General features: G+C 56.0%; 1 protein-coding gene across 5 annotated transcripts in view; it reads right to left on the bottom strand.

The window, feature by feature from the left end:
• Positions 1–39: 39 nt before the first annotated feature.
• Positions 40–19,621, bottom strand: part of FMNL3 (formin like 3) — a 53,952-nt gene continuing 34,370 nt past the window's right edge. Inside the window, exons 5-27 of one of the 5 annotated variants that reach the window (XM_046011502.1) lie at positions 16,561–16,644; positions 13,692–13,844; positions 12,319–12,427; positions 12,070–12,146; positions 11,527–11,620; positions 10,362–10,436; positions 9,661–9,771; positions 9,194–9,340; positions 8,712–8,813; positions 6,983–7,262; positions 6,463–6,531; positions 6,255–6,379; positions 5,852–6,054; positions 4,856–5,090; positions 4,660–4,728; positions 4,478–4,558; positions 4,255–4,384; positions 3,555–3,715; positions 2,941–3,042; positions 2,514–2,606; positions 2,118–2,241; positions 1,870–1,986; positions 40–1,148 (exon numbers count right to left, since the gene is read on the bottom strand). In XM_046011502.1, coding sequence (XP_045867458.1) covers positions 1,895–1,986; positions 2,118–2,241; positions 2,514–2,606; positions 2,941–3,042; positions 3,555–3,715; positions 4,255–4,384; positions 4,478–4,558; positions 4,660–4,728; positions 4,856–5,090; positions 5,852–6,054; positions 6,255–6,379; positions 6,463–6,531; positions 6,983–7,262; positions 8,712–8,813; positions 9,194–9,340; positions 9,661–9,771; positions 10,362–10,436; positions 11,527–11,620; positions 12,070–12,146; positions 12,319–12,427; positions 13,692–13,844; positions 16,561–16,644 — 2,716 coding nt within the window. In that variant the 3' untranslated portion in view covers positions 40–1,148; positions 1,870–1,894. Of the gene's footprint in view, positions 1,149–1,869; positions 1,987–2,117; positions 2,242–2,513; positions 2,607–2,940; positions 3,043–3,554; positions 3,716–4,254; positions 4,385–4,477; positions 4,559–4,659; positions 4,729–4,855; positions 5,091–5,851; positions 6,055–6,254; positions 6,380–6,462; positions 6,532–6,982; positions 7,263–8,711; positions 8,814–9,193; positions 9,344–9,660; positions 9,772–10,361; positions 10,437–11,526; positions 11,621–12,069; positions 12,147–12,318; positions 12,428–13,691; positions 13,845–16,560; positions 16,645–19,621 lie in introns of all 5 variants that reach the window. The other 4 variants (XM_046011500.1, XM_046011503.1, XM_046011501.1 and 1 more) reach the window with 4 other exon arrangements.

The following is a 19,621-nucleotide window of genomic DNA, read 5'->3' on the forward strand; positions in this document are numbered from 1 at the left end:
CTAGTGTCTCGTGGCAGGCCGGCCTCCCTTTGTGTGGTTGGAGCCCACCCAGCCTGGTGCCCCATCCCCAGGCTCTTCTGCTTACCTCCCCCAAGGAGATGGCAGGCTCTGTGTGACCTCCTTTCTGTCCCCGTGGTTCAGGTCAGACTAAACGGCCACCCTAGGCACCCTGCCTCCACTCCCCCCGCAAAGAGGAGACAAAGTCAGGCCTGGTGCTTCAAGCCTTTGTTGGGAGAAGGAAGGTCTGGGATTTATGTACATGAGAGAAGGGAGGTGCTACATGTACAGAAAGAAGTGGGTCCCTGTATTCCCCTGCGGGGGCTGGGACAAACTTGCAAGAGACTGAGAAAACAGCTAAGACCGCTGTGCCCCTGTCCCCTGCCAAAATACCCTAGTTGTGGAAAGGGGGCGAGGGTGCTGATGGTGCGCCCTTTCTCTAGCAGCCCCGGGAGAACCTCTACCCCTCTGCCCACGCAACAAGGACAGAGTCAGCCTAGAGTGGAAGGGGCTAAGGGCAGTAAGCACGGTATCTCTCCTTTACCCTTATCACCAGGGCCCAGCTGGGTGGGGACCAGGCTTAGGTGGGCCTTGCTCCTGGTAAAAGATGATCTGAGTCTTGTAGGGTCCTGGGGCCCCCCGAGTCTGGATACTTCCAGACCACAGCTGACCATGAGCCTGCAAAAAGGAAGGGGAAAAAAAAAGAAGGGGTATCTGCTTTCCCCTCTTGTTCCTCTGACCTAGTGACAAAGGGGGCTGTGGGCCCCTATACAGGCTAAAGCTAGAAATGCCTTTTCCCAGCTCTGAGCTGACCCTTGGTGACCTTTCAGTTGGGAAATGAAGCTGAAGACCCTGGGGCCGAAGTGCAGTTCTGGAGGCACCAGGGAAGTGCCAGGCCCCAGGAGACCCAGGGCCCCCGGTGGTGTCAGGCACGTGCAGCTTTGAGAGCTGGGGTGGATGCTGGGCAGAGAGCAGCACAGCCCTGCACTGCGCCCTTGGCTAGCTCCAGGGCCCCAGGTCCACAGGTTGGAGAGCTGAAGTGCTCCTGCCTTCAGGGGGTTCTTAGTGGGGGCCTGGAGCCCGCGGGGGGCCGCTGGGCGGTGCGGCACTCCTGGCTTGGTGGCGAACGACGATGGGCTGGTGGTGAAGGCCTGTGGGGAAGACAGGAGGACTGTGAACAGGCAAGGAGTCTGGGCCAGGCCCACCCTCTGTCAGAACATACCCTTGAGGAGCAGCCCACGGGCAGGGTCAAAGAAGAGCCAGTCATGAGGCCGAGGAAGGAGAAGCCTTAAGAGAGGCCAGAGGGAATGGTCAGGGAGCCTGCCGGGGCTCTGCATCTTCGAAGGACCAGGTCGGGGTGACTAGAGGCCACTGGGCAGCGGCAGAGACAAAGTAGACTTGGCGATAGCCAGAAGCTGAGGAGAGCCCCCAGGTGGACTGAGTATCAGGAAATCGGTCAAGGGACATCAGTTGCCGCTGGGCAACAGCTGCTGCCAGCGTCTTTATGGCGGGGGTGGGGTGGTGTGTGGCACAAGTCACAAAAGATACCCAGGCCTGGGAATGGAGGGAGCCTCGGCCTCAGCAGGGAGAGGTGGTGTCCAGGTTCTGCCCCCTGTGGAAGCTCCCTACCCCTCAGCGCTTAGTAGAAGCCAGGACAGCATTAGTGGGAGACACCACTTCCCCAAAGGCACATGCAAGGGGACAAGCCATGCTTCTCGGAGCACTGGGCATGCAAGTGGAGAAGTACGTGCCCCCATCACCGTGAGCCTGCCAGAGGACAGTTCCAAGTCATGCAGGGGAGGAGGGGTCTGCGGGCCCAGGAGGAGCCCGGGGAGGTGGGCATGCAGAGAGGGCAACTGTGGTGCCCGGTACCTGTCAAGAGCCCCAGCCTTGGGGGTTAACAGTTTGACTCATCATGGTGGGCTGCATCGCAGAAGAAGCGTGAGCCCCGCTTGGCAGTACGGGCCGTGAAAGGGACACTCTTCAACACTGTGGCCCAGGAAAGAGACACAGCGGTCAGGCCTTGTGGGGATGGAGTGGGAGGAGGGCCCAAAGGGGTGAGGTTGAAGTTGGGGAGCCAGGCCCAGTGGCCAAGCCTGAGGGAGGGACGAGGGCCCCACCTGTAATGATGTCCTCAATGGTACCATCCTTCCCCTCGTAAACAGGCCGATGCTCCTTGGCCTGGCGCCTCCTCAGCTCTGCGATTAGCTCCTGCTGTTGCCACTTGTTCCGCTGAGATGGCGTCTAGGGCCGAGCATTGAAGGGGAGGGGAGTCATCCCTACCTACCATGGCTGGTTCCTGCCCCAAGATACAGTCTGAGGATGCCCTTGGTTGTACACAGCAGCCCATCCCCAATCACTGCCTGAGAATCCCTTCCCAAAGCCCCTCTCCCCATCACTTCAGACTCCAGTCTTGGGCCCTTTGGGTGGTCTCTGGGCTCCAGTTTTCCATCTCGAGTTCTCCCTCCACCCCTCCTAATCCTCTCCTCCAGGCCCCAGCTCTTGGTCCCACCCACCTTGGCATCCAGTTTCTTGGCTTCCTGAGCCAGCTGCTTCTCCCGCATTACCTCCTCCTGCTTCTTTCTAGCTTCGTTCTCTTGTTCTGCTTCCTAAGAACCGTTGGGGGGTGGGGCGGTGAGGCTCACACAGGCTGTGAGGGGCGGGGCTGCCACCGAGGGTGGAGAATGGGTGGCAGTGGGACCAGCAACCCCAGGTGGCCACCCTCTGGAGGGGCACTTCCTGCCCCAAACAATGACAGGAAGGGCCTGGGCCCCCACCCTGCCCACCAGTTCACAGCTGAGAGGCCTGTGGCCAGCTTCCATTGCTCCCTCCCAGGACTCCAAGGAGGAGACAGAAAAGGCCTAGACCTGGAGCCCAGTCCTCCCTCCCCCTACCAGTTTTCCCTCCACTAGATTCCTTTGTAAAAGCCTCTATTCCGCTCACCTTGTAAGAACGAATGAATCGGACGAACACTGGGAAGAATACAGAAGGGGGTGTGGTCTTGGGACTCTCGCCAAAGTAGCGTACAACCGCATTATAGGCCTCCTGGGGAAGGGATGGACAGAAGGGGATCGGTCTGGCAGAGCAGGACAAGCGTGGCTCTCCAGCAGGGACAGGAGGCCCACAGAAAACAGTGCTTGGGGCCAAAGGAGGAAAACCAGCAGCCCCCAGCCCCTGTGGGAGGGATAAGAACCTAGGGCTCCCCAAGGTCCATAGAGTATGTCCCCAGACATGGCTGGTGGCCACCCTCACATCCCCTCTCCCCCACATGCAGCCGGTCAACCACGTGAGAAATGTTCTTCGGTCCAGGGGCACCTGGGTGGCACAGACCGTCACATTCAGAGCATGATCTCAGGGTCTACTTAAGACTCTCTCCCCCCTCCCTCTGCCCCTCCTCCCTGCATGCACTTGCCCCGTCTCTCTGTCTCAAATAAATAAATCTTTAAAAAATAATAATAAATAAAGTTGTTCTTTGGTCCAAGAAGCAGAACAAAGCCCATCTGGAGGGGCACAGGGCCTTGGCCCTGGCTGTTCGCCTGCCTCCACCATTCGCCCACCTCGGCTGTCTTGGCGTCACGCTGGAGCTTGTCCAGTTTGCCTTCGTTAGTGCTGAGGAAGTTCCGAAGGACGCTGTTGTCGTGGATGCCACATTCCCGCCGAATCAGCTCCATGCCCCGGCCCAGCTCCTTCACATCTAGCAGCACGTTCTCCAGGGACACTGTGGTCACCAGAGCCTGGGCTGAGGCCTGCTTGGCGGCAGCCTCAGATTCTCATGCACCTGCTTCCTGAGCCACCCGGTGGCCACCGAGAACCATATACCCAGCTAAAAGGGCTTGCACAGAGGTAAGGGAAAGGGATGGGGGCTATGAGCTCATGACCCCCAGGGCAAGATAGCACAAGAAGGCAAGCCAGAGAGGCTGCTGGGCTTGGGGCAGAAATATCAGCTGCCTTATGTCTGTGGGGACCTTATGGTTTTTCTAAGCCCTTCAAACATCACAGGGAAACAGAGTGTCCAGGGCCAGCCTGGGGGACTTGGGAGCAGAGAGCTGCTTCTGTCCCTCTGCCTGGGCCAGGCAGGGGCCTGCAGGAAGACTCCCTTTGGGGTGGCCCCCACCCATGGCCCCAGCGGAAAGCTTTGAAGGGGTCAGAAAGGAGATAACGAAAACTGAAGGGACCCAAGTGTTCCCTCTCCTGAGCTTCCTGGGATTGTCCTGGGCTAGACACGTGGGCAGGCTGGCCAGGCCAGGCTCCCCTCACCTGCTGCAGCCTTCTCCACGAAGTGTAGCTCATGCCAGAAGTTGGCCAGGTCTGGATACTTCTCTTTCACCGTCAAGGCAATGAAATGCAGCAATGTCATCTTCCTGTCAGTGGACTTGGTGTCCAGCAGCTGGGAGAGTGCAGGTGAGGGGTGGTGAGAGAGAGGGCCGAATGCCACAGCTCCTCAGGCTTCCTGGCCCCAGAGTTGACCCCACCGTCTTACCAGATCCAGGCTCTGGAGCTTGAAGCCGTACACAGCACCTCGCTTGCTGCTGTTCATATAGTTCCCCAGGGCAAGTATGATCTGTCCGAGAGATGCAGGGGAGGAGGTCAGGCCAGGCCCTGCAGGCTCCTCCCTCCACCCAGGCCGAGGGGCGCGTGTGGGTGTTCGCAACCCCTCCCCACCTCCAACATCTGCTTCAGCTTCTGGGAGGACTTGACAGAGGCAGAGGCGGCAATGATGGCGTTGAGTTGCTGGAAGGCGAGATGAAGAGTCGCGTCAGCCCAGGCCACGATGGGGCGAAGTCAGCCTGACAGGGCGGGCGGGGGAGGGGACTCGTGAGTGGGGTTGGGGCCTGGGGGACCTGGACAGAGGCTGTACCGGTGTGAGCATCTGCAGGTTGTCCTGGAAGTTGCCCAGGAAGGCCATGCCGGCCATCCGCTGCGTCAGCCGCTCCACCTTGCTGAAGAGCAGCATGAAGCGGTCCTCGGCCGCCAGCTCGTCCAGCGGCTGCCGCTCCCGCTCGTACTGCCGCAGCAGCTTCACCTCGGCCTCTGTGGGCAGGAAGCGCATCAGGCACTCCACAAAATCCACGGGCAGTGTCTGGAGGTCAAACCTGAGTCGGAGGAAGGAGCCACCTCAGGTCTTGTGTCTGCCCGGTATCCAACACCCCTTTATTCTCTGGGCCCTGGAAGGCCTGAGGGTGGGTTCTGTGAGCAGGACGCAGCCAGAGGCTGAGCGCCCATTGCTTCACTATCAGACCATGACTAACCATCCTAGGGGAACATTCCATGGCCTATTTAAACACCCTTCAGTGTCTCCCCTCTACCCCTAGGGAGAAATCTTTACACCTGAGCATGGCTTACGAGGCTCAGCCTGCAAGACTTCTGCCCACCTGGGTCTACCCTGTCTCTCCTACTCTCCTCCTACACTGAAGTCATAGTCGATTTCCAGTCCCTAGGGCATCATGTTCTCCCTCCAGGCACTGAAATGGACTTCATCTACTTCCTCAGGTCAGGTCACAGGTGAGACTTCACCTCCTCTGGGAAGCCTTCCCTGATCACCAGGCTCAGCTACCTGCCCTGCTCTGTTCCCCCAAAGCTGCCTATACCTCCACCACCTGGGTGGTTATCACCTGGTGCTACGGGACTGTTCCCCAGAGACTGGCAGCAACTTGAGTAAAGGTCTGAGCTGAATCTCCAGCACCTCGCTATGTGCCTGGCACACAGCACAGATGCACTGAGTTCTGGCCAAACCAGGGGATGACTGAGGAGTGTGAGATGTTGATGCCCTGGAATCCAGGGAAGGCCAGGATCCCGGGTGGAGAACTGGGTTGCCATCTCACTGGGACCAGGATGAGGTCAGCGGGAGCCTCACGTGTGGATGGCCCTGCAGATCTCCTCTGCCGAGCGGCCAGCCTTGCGGAGGGTGATGGCCAGGTTCTTGGCACGATTGGCTTCCAATAGGGTCACCTTGCTGGCGGCCTTTTGCGCTGTCTTATTCTTAGAGCAGATTAGGTCAAGAGCGGGGCCCTGGGCTTTCGTCTTGAACAGTTCTTCAAATTTGTCCAGGTCTAGGTCCTGGCAGGGGGTGACGAGAAGGGAAAATGCAGTGGGCTATCTGACTAGAAGACCCCCTAGGCAGTGCACCCGAAGTCTGCTCAGCTCTGGTGCACAGATATCTGAGTCTGACGGCATTTCTAAGGCCAAGAGATCTGGCTAAAAGCATGTTCTGGTCCCCAGCCCACAGCCCCACCGCTAAGGGCTCCAGGCCTTGCTACCTCCAAGATCTTCTCATCGTCAAGTTCACTGAAGACAGTGCCACTGATCTGGTTGGGTTTCAATGCTGTCCAGTTGAAGACAGGCAACCGGAACTTGGTCTTGATGGGTTTCTTGATGCGAATGGCTAATTTGGAAGGAAGATCAGTGAGGGCTGAGGACACTCTCCCTTCGTCCCACTAGCCCTGCCCAGAGCTCGGGGGCACTCACCTGACAGGCCTACTGTCAACACCACAGAGGGAGCAGCGCCAGGGAGAGGTGGGGCTGGGGGACACTTATCTGGGGGAAAAGAAATGCCACTGTGACCCAGGGCCTAAAAGACTCTTCAGAGATCCCTTCCCTAATGCCACCCCACCTGTCTGCAAAGTCTCCAGGGGAAAGAGAATGTGTGAATCCCTGCCCCTGTGGCTCCCAGGGGTCCTAACTCTGGTAGGGCAGGTCTTGCTGGCCTCTGGCCCACTATTTCCTGCTCTGGTCTGAGCCCCTCCGTGGCCATCCTCAGAAGAATCAGGAACGGCTCCTTTACGATCCTTACAATAGATCACGTCTACCCTTAGATACCCCTTCCCCAGTAACCTGAGACTCTTGCCCTCCCTCAACGCTTTCCCACCCAACTTCACATCCTTCCACCCATGTCCCTGGCTTCTCCCTAAGGGATGCACCGCTACCTGGGGTTTCGGTGTGGTCCTGAGATGGGGCTGCCCCTTAGGGCTCCCACAGTCTTCCTCACCTGGTAACGGGGGCGGTGGTGGGGGCAGGGGAGGAGCTGGCGGTGGAGGCAGCGGCAGGGCCTCCTCGGGTGGCGGGGCTGGAGCCAGGAGGTCCAGGTCAGAGGGCAGCACGCCCTCACCCAGCTCTGCAGGGCCTATCCGGGCCAGAGCCTCGCTGCCCAATGACTCCAGGCCCCGCGCCCCAGGCTCCAAGTGGCATCGGCGCTGGAAGGCCTCCTCCTTCTCTTTAATGAGCCGCCGCAGCGTGTGTACCTGGTGGCTCGTGTTCTCATAAGTCTCCTAGTGGGAGACAGTGGGGGAAAGGGTAAGTGGAAGGCATAGCCAGCGTTGCCCCTGAGAGTGGCCCTTCCAGGTTTCTCCACTGGGGTCTCTGGGAGGGTACCCAGAGGCAGAGAGCAGCAGGAACCCAGGCGGGGGCCGGGGAGCCTGGACTGCACAGAACAAGAGGTGAGCTACAGAGCCGCTGGCCCAGAGGGTACTCTCCAGGGTGCTTCCTCTCGGACCCGGCCTTAGACTCACTGGTTCCTCAAGGCCAGGGCCAGAAGCTGCTACTGGGCACACTTCCCGGGCCTGACTCCAGCCGGCCACACCATCCTCAGCCCTCTGGGCCTCCACTGTTCCACTGCATTTGACCTTGTATAATCACTCCTGGGCAGCCCCCTGTGGACAATACCCTGCCCTAGCCATCTCTGTATCCTCCATACTCCCTAGAACAGCACTCCAGACTCTCAGTAGGGTCCTGACGGATGTGTATCAAGCCCTGGCCTCCCAACTCAGGATACCTGGTGGATAGCCTCTGAGCTACTCAGCCTGCCCATTACACAGGGGAGGGAAAAGCAGTAAGAGGGGCTGGTAGGAGGAGGCCTGGATGCCAGAGGTGCCTGCAGGTACCCCCTTGCTCCCACCCTTCTCTGTGAGCATCTGGCCCACTCTGGACTCAGGTTCCTTTGTCAACTAAAAAATGGAGTGGTCATCAGCCCACCCTCCTCTGAGTGCCTCAAGTATGAACCAAGATCTGGATTTTCAAAGACTTGGCATGACTCAAGACAAAAAAGCCAAATAAAAAACTATGATTTTCAGATGCATTTCTTATAATAGGATGGAGCTGACTGTATGAAAGAGCAAAGAGGAGGCATCTGGGTGGTTCAGTGGGTTAAAGCCTCTGCCTTCAGCTCAGGTCATGATCCCAGGACCCTGGGATCGAGCCCCGCATTGGGCTCTCTGCTCAGCTGGGAACCTGCTTCCCCTCCTCTCTCTGCCTACTTGTGATCTGTCAAATAAATAAAATAAAATTGGGACGCTTGGGTGGCTCAGTTGGTTAAGCGGCTGCCTTTGGCTCAGGTCATGATCCCAGCATCCCCAGCATCCTGGGATCGAGTCCTGCATCAGGCTCCTTGCTCAGCAGGGAGCCTGCTTCTCCCTCTGCCTCTGCTTCTCCCTCTGCCACCCTGCCTGCCTGTGCTCTCTCTCTGACAAATAAATAAATAAAATCTTTTAAAAATAAATAAATAAATAAATAAAATCTTCAAAAAGAAAAGAAAAAGCAAAGAGATAAAAAACAAATTGATAAGAGAAATATTGAAAAAAAAGGAAGAAGGAAAGGAAGAAAGAGAGAAAGAAAGAAAGGAAAAAAGAAAAGGAAAGAAAAGAAAAGCCAAGCCAAGTCAGGTCCCCAGGCCCTGATGCCCAGCACCAGTCAGGGCCTCCCTTCCCCAGATTACTTGGTACCTTGACGCTCTCTAGTTCCTTCTCCCGCTGCAGCAGCTGCTTCTCTAGCTCTGCCACACGCATCATGTTCTCATTCTCCAGGTCCAGAAGCTTCTCCGTGAGCTGCAGGATGGGAAGAGCAGGTCTGGCGCTGGCCCTAAAGCCTGGGTGCTTTGCACAGCCGGAGCCTCTGTCAGGACCTGGGCCCAACTCCTGCATGCGGAGCTCCCGAGGCCGAGGGGCCCGGTGGCTTCTCTGCATCACTCCCATGGGCCCAGGGTCTGAGACTCTGTGAAGCAGACCACATCTGACTCTCTCAAGCCTGAGGCCACCTCACGTCCAGTCCTAGAGGTCAGTGTGTGTCCTAACCTATGAATTATCCCGGGCATCGGTCAGAGTGTATCAGGTTCTGAGGCTTCCCTGGGCCTCAGTACGGAACCGAGACAGCCTCGTCCTCTCCCCACCCTCAGCAGTAGTTCTGGCAGCTAAAGAGGACTACTTACGTGGGACACATGTTCCTCCAGCTCCTCCACCTTCTCCAGGGCCACGTTCTTAGTCTCCGCGTCCTCCAGCAAGCCTCCCACATCAAACACATTGTCCAGGTACGCCTGGATCTGCACCTGCAGCTTCTCGCTCTCTGTGTGCCTTGACTTCTGGGAAGAGCAGACACGGTAGTAGTTGGGGGAGACTTCCGACAGAGACGTGGCCCTCATCACCCTCCATGACCACTTCCTAGACGGGAAGACCCAGGGAGTTCCTTCTGTAGTCATGCAGAGTCTCACCCCATGGAGCTGCCAAGTTAGACAGCGCCCCCTGCAGGAGGGCCCCAGGCCCCCCCAGGCGGCGGAAAGACAGGCAGTGTCCCACCAGCATCCACGACTAGACTCTTGTAGAAGAACAATTGGTGATAGGACTAAGCCGATCCTCTGCCCCCAAGTTCCTCCCCGGCGGAGGCTTGAGTCCAGCTCACCTGCAAGAACTCCTCCAGCCCCAGCTTGGTGAACTCATACTGCAGGTGCACCCGGAAGTTCATGTCCTCTACTGAGTGCACCACGATGTTGATAAACTGCATGCACGCCACCTGGGGAGAAGCCGCCCAGAGGGTCAGAGGCAGGGCAGGCCAGAAGAGACCGCAAAGCCCGGGCGTTTGAACCACTATCCTCACAGGGGTACTCAAAAGAGTGAATTTAAAAAGTCTTTCTGGGAACAATAAGAGTATTTTAGCTTAAAAAATATCAAACTTAAGATTCAGTGTACGGAAAGAAGTAAATTACATGAGAAATAGACAGAAATGAAGATACAACTGATTTCCTTTAAAGTTCAGCAGGTATTTCTGGAGACAACACTACGTAACTAAAGATTGGAGGCTGAAGGGAAGAGAGGCTAGAGGAAAAGGTTGGGTGAAGCAAAGCAGCTTGAAAGGAGCCAAATCAGGTGCAGTAAGGCCACACAAAGGGGGAAAGGAGGGAAACCGAAGACACACAAATGTTACTGTCCTGAAGTTCCTAAAAGGTCTCTGGGGGTAGGTGAGTAGACAAGGAGCACTTACTGAGTGGAGAGAATCATTCTAGTTTCTAGACAGAATATCAAGATAAGCTGTTGGCTTGGGCCTGTTCTCAAGGAGCATGGGAGCCTGCTGGGCATGCGCCTGACTCAGGCCCAGCTCCTCACCATGAAGTCGATGTTGCTGTCTTCATTCCGGAAATACTCCATCAGCTTCTCAAAGCGGTGTAGCTCCTTGCATACCTGAACAAGCAAACTTTCTCAGTGAGAAGCTCTAGCCCGTGCAGAACCTAAGCCCTTGAGCCCTGCTCCCAGGAATATCACAGCAAAGGGACTGGTTCAGACTAAGCTTAACCACGACTCTTTCTAGGCAAGGAAACATTTGCGACACATAGAAGAAAGCCTGTAAGCGTAACAAGCTCTCCAAGTAGAAGAAAGCCTGGGACCTGCCATTGCCTTGGGTCACTGGTCTCCCATCAACTTGCCGAGGGTACCCAGTAAAGCCTGGGCCATTAGTCTGGCCTTTAGGGGCCTCTGGAGGGTAGGCCAAGAAGAAACACAGTTGCTCAGTTATTGAAGGAAGGAGGGAGGAAGGAGGGAGGTGGGAGGACATAGCTGAGGTCCTAGTGGGGACACAGGAGTGGGTCGAGAGTGCAGAAAAGCCCCTGTGCTGAGAGGGGTCCAGAGACTCTGCTGAGCCTCTGGCTTCAAGGAGGAAGAGCCATTTCCTGGCTTGAACAATGGATGCTAGGGAAGAGGTCCAAAGAGGAGGAAGGGGTGGGACCAGCAGCTGCGACTGGACGTCGAGGAATCCTATGTTCAAGCAGATGAGGGTTTCAGAGTCAGGCCCAGAAGCTGGGGAAATTCCAAGTAGGAGCTTCCTCTCCCCTCACCAATAACAGCCAACAACTCAGGACAACCCTTGCTTGCCTTCTCCCCACACCGCAAACATGCCTGCCTTGGGTTCTACCAGTGGGTTCTCTGCCTCAGAGCCACTTGGGGGGCCCTGTTAAAGCAATGGTCCTCAGCGCCCCAGGAGTTAGTTTAACCAGCTGCTCAGATAGGCTGATGCATGGCTAGGTTAGCGTCACTGGACTGCATCCCTCAAGTGAGGGCTTCTTCAGGGGTTCATTCAGGAGATGTCTTGCCATAAGATCTGGTAAGGCGGAAGTTCCCGTTTAGGTGCGGGAAAAAAAAAAAGTAGACAGGGCAGTCTTCTTAGTTAAGCACAGGCTGTGAAAATCATCACTGGGCTGTGTGAGATCAGAGCAAGAGGTGCTTCCCTAGCTGGCTCCCCACCTCCTCAACACACGCACAAATGTAGGAGACTGACCTCTTTGAAATTGTCAAAGGCAGCAAGAATGATTTCGTGACCTCCCCGCACCAAACACACAGCTGCCAAGAGCTCCAAGACAAGGGCTTTGGTCCTAAGGGGTGAAGAAAAAGGATTAAGCTCCTAGCTCCCCACACTGGCTGCCATACGGTTTGCCTCCATGAGAAGGTGAGCCCTTTCAGGGCAGAGACAGCCTCAGAAGTGAGGGGAGTGGGTTTCAGAAAGAAAGCAGGGGAAGGAAGGCTTGTCCCTCACTGAGCTGTGCAGACCAGAGGGAAGCCAGGGACATTCCCCGTCCTCTGGCAGAGGTGAGGGAGCAGAACCGAGGCTCAGGGACATTCCCCGTCCTCTGGCGGAGGTGAGGGAGCAGAACCGAGGCTCAGGGACATTCCCCGTCCTCTGGCAGAGGTGAGGGGGCAGAACCAAGGCTCTGACCTAGGCCACAGGCCCCTCAAGGCCAGGCAGGCGCAACTGCATGTCAGGGCCAAGTGGAAACTAGAGCCCTGCGCACTGTCAGGATGAGAGGGGAAGGAAGGAACTCACCGTGGATTCTTGTTGTTGAGGCTGAGTGCAATCTCATTGACAGCGTGGGGGTGGGACATGACCAGGTTGAAGCCATACTGTAACAAGGGGAAAGGACAGAAGGAAGGAAGACCTTGATGGTGGGGAAGGCAGCTCCCTGCTAGACCTCCTGGACCTCCAGTTGGCCGGGTGCCCTCCCTGCTCTTTGAGTTCAGCAGATGAGGCAGGACGGGTCGGGTAGAGCTTCTGCAGTTAGTGCTGCCCGCTTACCTGATAGTTCATGATGGCTCTGAGGCAAAGGATACAGACGTGGACATCATCCTTCTGGCTCACCAGGCGGGAGTTCTTCAGGGCCCTGCGCCCAGGGAGAGTGCTATACCTGGGGAAGAGGGAGCTGCTGGTGAAGGGTCTAGGAGTGCTTGCCATCACCCTGACAGCTGACAGCTGGCTGTGCCTCTGCAGCGCCCAGAAAGGGGAACAGGGGGTCTTGAACTGACAGCCTCGAGAGCGATAGGGGAGGGGCAGTCAGGGTGCTCAGCTGTTTTCATCTCTCTGCCATTGGCCTTTGGGAATAACTATCCAGGATCCCAGCTTTGTAATCAGTGCCCAAACCGTCCTGAGCCCAGGGGCCCTATGAAATACAACAGCAGGTGTGCAGGCCTTCCTGGGCCTCAAGATGGATCCAGAGAGATGTTCATCTGAGCCTTCCCTCCTCTTCCTTCCAGTCGTTGCATCGTCCACAAATTCCCTTGGGCAGGAGCATCTTGGCTCCCATCCCATTTCTATGTCCCAGAAAGGCAGACCAGATACTCTAAGACAATAGGAGGGCCCGGGGCTACCTCTTGCTTGGCCCCAGAGATGTTTCATGAAAGAAAGAGGAAGCACAAATGGTGTGTGCTCAGGCATGACGAGAATGACAAGCAGGGTCAGAGGGACAAAACCCAAAGGAAACCTGGAGAAAAGCATGGCCACAAGAGGGACACAGACCACAGAAATGGGCACAGGGCCCAGAGGACAGCCTCCCTGGGTAGGAGGGGCTCTGAAAAGTCATCTGGTCTGTCCACCTGCCTCCAGGCAGGACAGCTCCTAAAGTACCAAAAAAAAATAAAAATAAAAATAAAATAAAAAAAAATATATATATATATATGAACACAAGGCAGGCTTGGAGAAAAAAGGAAGAAATGAAGGGAAGGTGAGCAGTGGGCAGGTTGGGTGGGAGCTGGTCTCGGAGCAGCTGATGGCGCAGAATGCAGAGCCAGAAGGCAACAGACATGAGGGCAGGAGCTGGATCACCGGTGACGACCAGGGAGCTGCAGGAGGGCCGGTCCCATCCAGGAGGCCAGCAGGAATGGTAGAATGAAAAAGAGGAATGGGGGAGCTCCTTGAGGGGGAGTGTGGAGAGGGGAGAGCTGGAACCCCAGATGGGGCGGGCACAGCCGAGGGCGATATACTTACCCAGAACAGATTGCTGGGCAGAGTCAAGGAGACAGAGAGGACAGACCAGAGACAGACTGGCAGGCAGAGGGCAAAAGAGCTGAGCCTGGAAGCAAGAGTGGAGGGAGGAGCAATGAGCACTCACCCCTGGCCCCCAAGACCGGGACTAGGGGCTAGGCAGTAGGCGGGCAGAGCGAGAGCACACATACCGGAGCACAGACTGGCGCGCAGAGCGAGCGAGGCTGTTGGTGAAGGGGGCTGACAGGGCGCTGGGTGGCTGCAGGTCCTCGATGGACCTGCTCCAGGACCGGAGCTTGTCAAACGCACCATCGTCACCACTCTCCAGACCCTCAAAGTCAAACCTGGAGCAGGAGAGGACACACAAGCGCACACACAGGAGAAATTCAGTGCTAAGCCCCCTGGCCTGCCCACCCCCACCCTGTAGACTTCGAGGGCAGTAAGAAGCAAGGATGGCAAGAACAGAAAGCGGAATTGGGCAGCAGAGACCCAACCCTGGTCGGGAGGCCACCAACACAGGACAAGGGCAGCGGAGCACAGGGAGCAACCCGGAGAGGGACCTGCAGGGATGGGAGTGCTAACAGGGGTAAGCTGTGGCTCCCCGCTGACCAGGCAACTCTAGGAGTGATCTCTTGGTGGGCCCCAAGGGAATCTCTCTGCACTCCCAGCCTTAGAGACCACATCTCAAGGAAGCCATGGCTCCTTGTGGAGAATCCGCCCGCCCTGTAGAAGTGTGGTAGAGAACTGGCCAACGCTGGTCTTGCTGGTTGGCTAACGGCAGTGGCCAAAGGGGTCTCTCAGTGGCCTGCAGGGGCCTGGCTGGTTCTGGATTGGGCTCCCAAGGGCAGGTCTGAATGAAAGGAAATGGGGGTCCCAGACAACCTAGAGTGGGAGAAGCCACTAGGTTCAAGAGTACCATGGTCCCATCCCAGCACTGGGGTTTAATGGCTGGGTTTTCTGTGGTTCTACTTGAGACCGCTAGGTTTTCTGGAATAGAGGCTCCTTGGGCTCCAGCTTCCCTGGGGGAAGAAATCACAGGTCGAGGGTGTGGACTGGGGTCCTTCATCCCTACAGGAGTTGGAATGGTTTCTCTGTCACTTTGTACTTCTGTGACTGCCACCAGCCATTTGGGAGTGCGACCAGAACAAGGAGGATGGCTTGAGATCACCGGGGCCTAGCCCATTACGAATCCCCATATCAGGGTATACCCACTCTGGGAAACCAGCCCCACTTTTCTTTCCTGTCCTCTTCTCCAAAGTAGGTCATTAAGGACTGAACAAGCAGGGGCCCTCCTACAGGCTCCTCCTCCGGGGAACCTTCTGCTCAGACATTCATAACCCCAAGGTCAAAGGCACAGAGGCTAAGGCTTTCTGAAATAGGAAATGATATCTGCAGATGATCGAATGTTCCAAAGGAACAGGGGCAGACTACAGAGCCCTGAGGATGCGAAATTTAATGGGGCTCTCAAGTAAACACCAGAGGAGGCTCCCTGACAGGGAACCTTGCCAGCGGCTTCCCTCAGTAAGAAAACTCCCTAGCATCGGTACACGCAGTTTACAAATCAATGTCTTCACCCAAACTCTGCTTGGCTTCACCCTTTTCCTTCCAACCCTTCCCAAGACACACTTTCTCTCCCCTTCACACCCTCTCTCTACCCTGAATCTTTCTTTCGAAAACAGAGACAAGAACGCAGCTGTGGATACTGCAAGACTGAGGATCCAGCGTATTTTGGTTTTAAGCAGCTGGGATTTGTTTGCTTTTTGAACGAGAGAGATAGGCTTATTTGGAAAAATGATCTACATCTTTTTACTATAAAAGCTCCGACTTTTTAAAAAAATCACTTCAGCAAATGTTTTTCATTTCTTTCTATAAAAAGAGTCATTTTTAAAGGGAGAGGAGGATCACGAGGCCTGAATTCTGCAGGGATGGGAACGGGGAGTAGGCCACTCTTGGTTTTAAGGAGGGATGACCTGGGAAGACTGACAGGCCAAACAGAGGAGAGGCGTTACTTCAAACCCCTAAAGAGCTAAGACTGAAGATCTGGGGACAAAAGAGAAGGGTCATGGGGTAAGGACAGTAACAACAAAAGTGAAAGCCAAGGCTAGGACTGAGTCCCAGAACTGAGGAGTTCCCCAGGACTTGGGACTTTTGGTGCCAAGTCTGGGAAAGGTCACGGGCAAACTGGGATGATCAGTCAGCCAAGGGCTGATTGAAGTCTTAGCTCTAAGTCTGAAGTATACCCCAGTCATCACGCAAACCATCAGTATAAAATCTCTCTTCCCCTATATTCGGGTAATTACGGTAGGTTACACCACCTTGAATAACAATAATTAACAATAAAGCAGCTGAGGCAGAACAGACTTCCCAACACTACTAGTTGCTTTACACACAGTATCATCTCAACCTTACAACAACCCTGGAACACGGATCCCCTTTTCTATAAGAGGATGCAAATGTGCTTGTGGTCACCCTGAGAGTCAAGGACCTAACTGAGACCCACCACCAGCTTTGTGGCTGTCCTAGTCGAAAGTGCTCCTTTTCACAACCTCATGCCACCTTCTCATCCCCCCATCCCCCAACTGATTGAAAAGGGCTCCGAATACTTCATTTTCAGTCTGGGTCAAAGGTCATGCCCGCTGCTCCCCGGGCTCTGCTTCAGCAATGACCTGGAGTAACCCTCTCACATCTGGAGACCCAAAGGAGATTCAACTCTCCAAAGGCAAATGAATGGCTCCCACCGGGTGTCTCTCCCAGGAGCCAGGACATTTCCTTGGACTGCTCTCAGCCTGGAGCCTGGATCCTTTGGGTTCTAGTCCTGAGTTCCCTTTCCATATCTTCCTCCTTCTGCTTCCCAAAATGTACCTTCTGCTCCAGCCACCTGGCCTGCTTCACGGATCCCAGACGTCTCCTTGGCTGCCTGCCCACTCCCACTCCACTGCCTGGGCTCTTCCCTCCTGGCCTGGGACTCCCATACTGCAGTCTCGCCCTTCCTCAGCAAATCAGAATGGGACTGTGTCCTCCCTCGCCGGTCCCCAACCCCAGCCCCAGGGAGGTACTCACATGACCGAACATTGGGCAAAGGACAGATAATCCACCAGCACATCCAGGCCTTTGTTTTCATCATTCAGAAACTCCCGAACCCACCTGCGGATAGAGGACACATAGTGGAGGGGTTTGTTTTTTTTTTTTTTTTTTTTGTTTTGTAAAGATTTTATTTATTTGACAGAGAGAAATCACAAGAGAGGCAGGCAGAGAGAGAGGAAGGGAAGCAGGCTCTCCGCTGAGCAGAGAGCCTGATGCGGGACTCGATCCCAGGATCCTGAGATCATGACCTGAGCCGAAGGCAGCGGCTTAACCCACTGAGCCACCCAGGCGCCCCTGGAGGGGTTTGTTAAAGGGGGTCGAGGGTGAGAAGAGTGAGGGTCTCTGACCCAACACCCACTCCTGAATCCTCTGGAACTTAGCACCAGGCTGGGAAAACTCTGAGGTTCCAAACCCATGGCAGACCCATCCATGGTGACATCATGGGCCTAGACCTCTGCTAGGCCAGAGAGCCAGGGATGGGGAAATGTACAATGCCTTCCAATACCATGTCAGGCACACAAGCTTTCAGGTACGCTCTCCTAAACGGCCAGGGCCCTGGCTCAGTCAGTTTCGGTGTCCTTGGTGTCTAACACAACACCGAGTGTGCTGTCCCTGCTTGTTGTTTATTGGCAGAATTGTGGGGAGGTGGGGAGGTTGATCAAGAGCATTTACCACAGGCCCGTGTACACAGCTATGCCTGACGAGGGCTAACACGTCTCCAACTGGACTGAAGTCTTGGTCAAAAAACAGGCAGGAAGGGCCAAAGAGAGCTCTGGAACAGAGACATGTTGGGCCAAAGGGCCCTTCTACCAAGTTCAAGGAAAGATAGTTTGGGCCACACTGAGCTAAGAGGGATATGCGGGAATTCTGTGTTTGGTCAGAGTGAGTTTGACAGAATAAGAAAAGGATGGGAGAAGAGTCAGGGACTCAAGTAACTCCAGAATGACTATGACCACTCAGAGCCAGACTGAGGACTCAGGCCCCTTCAGCCAGAGAGGCAGGAAGGCTGACAACAAAGACCCTAAAGACAATGGCCCTGGGCATTTCCACCCTTCGGCCTTCAGGCCTCTTGGCCTGAGATATGCCTGGAAGGAAATTCAAGAGCCGATCCCAGGAGGGCTATTACAGGACAGGTTCATTTCACAGCACAGAGAAACATAAAACTCGTAGGATAAAACCCTGACTCTCCTCAGTGCTCTGTTCCCTTGGCTGTCTGGGGGTCTTCAGAGGCAGCTGCACCCAACAGCTCAACAGGGCTGCCTCTCCCCCGAGGCTGGGACACCAGCGCCATGTTTGCTGGCCACACCCTGGGACACAGTGAGAGCTCGGGGCCGGAGCACCAGGCTCAGCGGAGGCTGACTGACACGGGAGCTGCCTGAAGTTAGCTTCCTCTCTGGGGGCCGACAGGCCTCCTGTTTCCTGTCTGTCTGCTCTCCAGCTCCCCACCCCCTTCTCATTTCCTGTCTGAGTCTACACTGCTATTTTCGGGATCTTGACACTTTGAGGAGAGGTTAAAGGGCACTTCAGCAAGGCAGAGAAACCAATACAAACCCAAGAGAGGAGGAGCTGGTGAGGCTCTGGAATCCCACTTCCCAGCCCATCCGGCTCGCTCCAGGGCCGGAGTTCCCACTGGGCTGGCCCTACACACCCGGCTTCGGCAGGTCCTGGGGCGGATCAGGCTGGGACAGAAGCAGGGGCCTCCTCTCCCCACTGCTTGCCCTGGGCTCCTTCCACCCTGGAGCACCCACACCCTGGCCCGACGGCCTGACAAACTCTTCTTGCCTAAGAATCTGGGAAGGAGCCTGACCCTCCCACATAACTGCCCGGAGAAGCCACAGTTCAGACGACAGGAGCTCCTAGATTGCCAGACGCTAAACATTCCCTGGGAACCGAGGGCCAGGTCCAGACCTCTAACTCGTGTGCCAGCTGCCAAGAGGCCCCAGGCCTGGGAACCACGCTGCTCTCGCCCCAGCTCCTGGCGGGTGGCCAGAGAGGCAGGCCCCAGGTAGAAGGGGTGAGCAGTGCGGAGTGTCGCACACGGCTCTGGGGTCCTCTCCTGTAAAGAATGGGCTCCATCCTCTTGTGGCCAAGACTTACTAAGAAAGAACAGAAGGCCTGAGAGGGAGGGGAGGAGAGTAGAAGGCCCTGCGGGGTGATGTGAAGGGCAGTATTGGGATTTGGAGTCACCCTCTGTCTCACTGCCCCATCCCCTCCCCTCTCACACACAGGGTAGCTGAGGAGGCCCTGCCACTCCTTCTGTGAGGACTCACCACATACAGCAGGAGGCTGAGTTTCACGTTTGCTAGCATGTCAGCTTTCACTCTGGTTCATGGATGGGGTGTGGAAGCCAATTCTGGCCACCAGGCACATCTGCTGAGGCCAGGAACTATCCCTTTCCTGTTCTGTCCTGTGCCATTTCCCCCATGACTGCTGCCTCGGCAGCTGGCCGCAAACAGGTAGCCTCTCTGAGAGCCCCAGGCAGGCCCAGCCCAGCGTGGACAAGCGGGCGGCCACCACGGGCAGGAGGGAAAAGGCAGATGACATCATTTGGCTCTTTCCACCCCTGCTCTCAGGAAGCCCAGGACCCTGGGGGCGGCACCTGCCCAGCCACCCTCTCCCCCACCCCAGGCTCGACTTCTCACTCCTGTGAGCTCAGTATCTGTGCCAGGCCCCCCGGTCAGGACTGTGGCCCCGCCTGCCGTCCTCCATCAGGTTTCCCTTGCTATCCTCTGTGTACACTCTCTGTGTCTCTATCTTGCTCTCACTTTCACTACATATACTCTGACTGGTTACAGTTTTAGAAAACCGAGACCACTTGCCATCTGTCACTGTACCTTACGCATTAGACTTCGGCTTGTTCAGCAAGTTCTGGTTCCCCACTCAGAGACTAGCAAACAAGACCCACACCGTTCCTAGGGACCTGTCAATAGGCTGGCAATACCACGGTCTGTAGATGCAGAGATGTTCAATTCCTGGTCCCCACTGCCTTTGATCTACTTTCTTGGTGCCCTAGGAAGCTGCTTCTGCTCATGAACCG

Source organism: Meles meles, chromosome 7 (assembly GCF_922984935.1).
Source record: "Meles meles chromosome 7, mMelMel3.1 paternal haplotype, whole genome shotgun sequence".
In the NCBI taxonomy this organism is placed as follows: Eukaryota; Metazoa; Chordata; class Mammalia; order Carnivora; family Mustelidae; genus Meles; species Meles meles.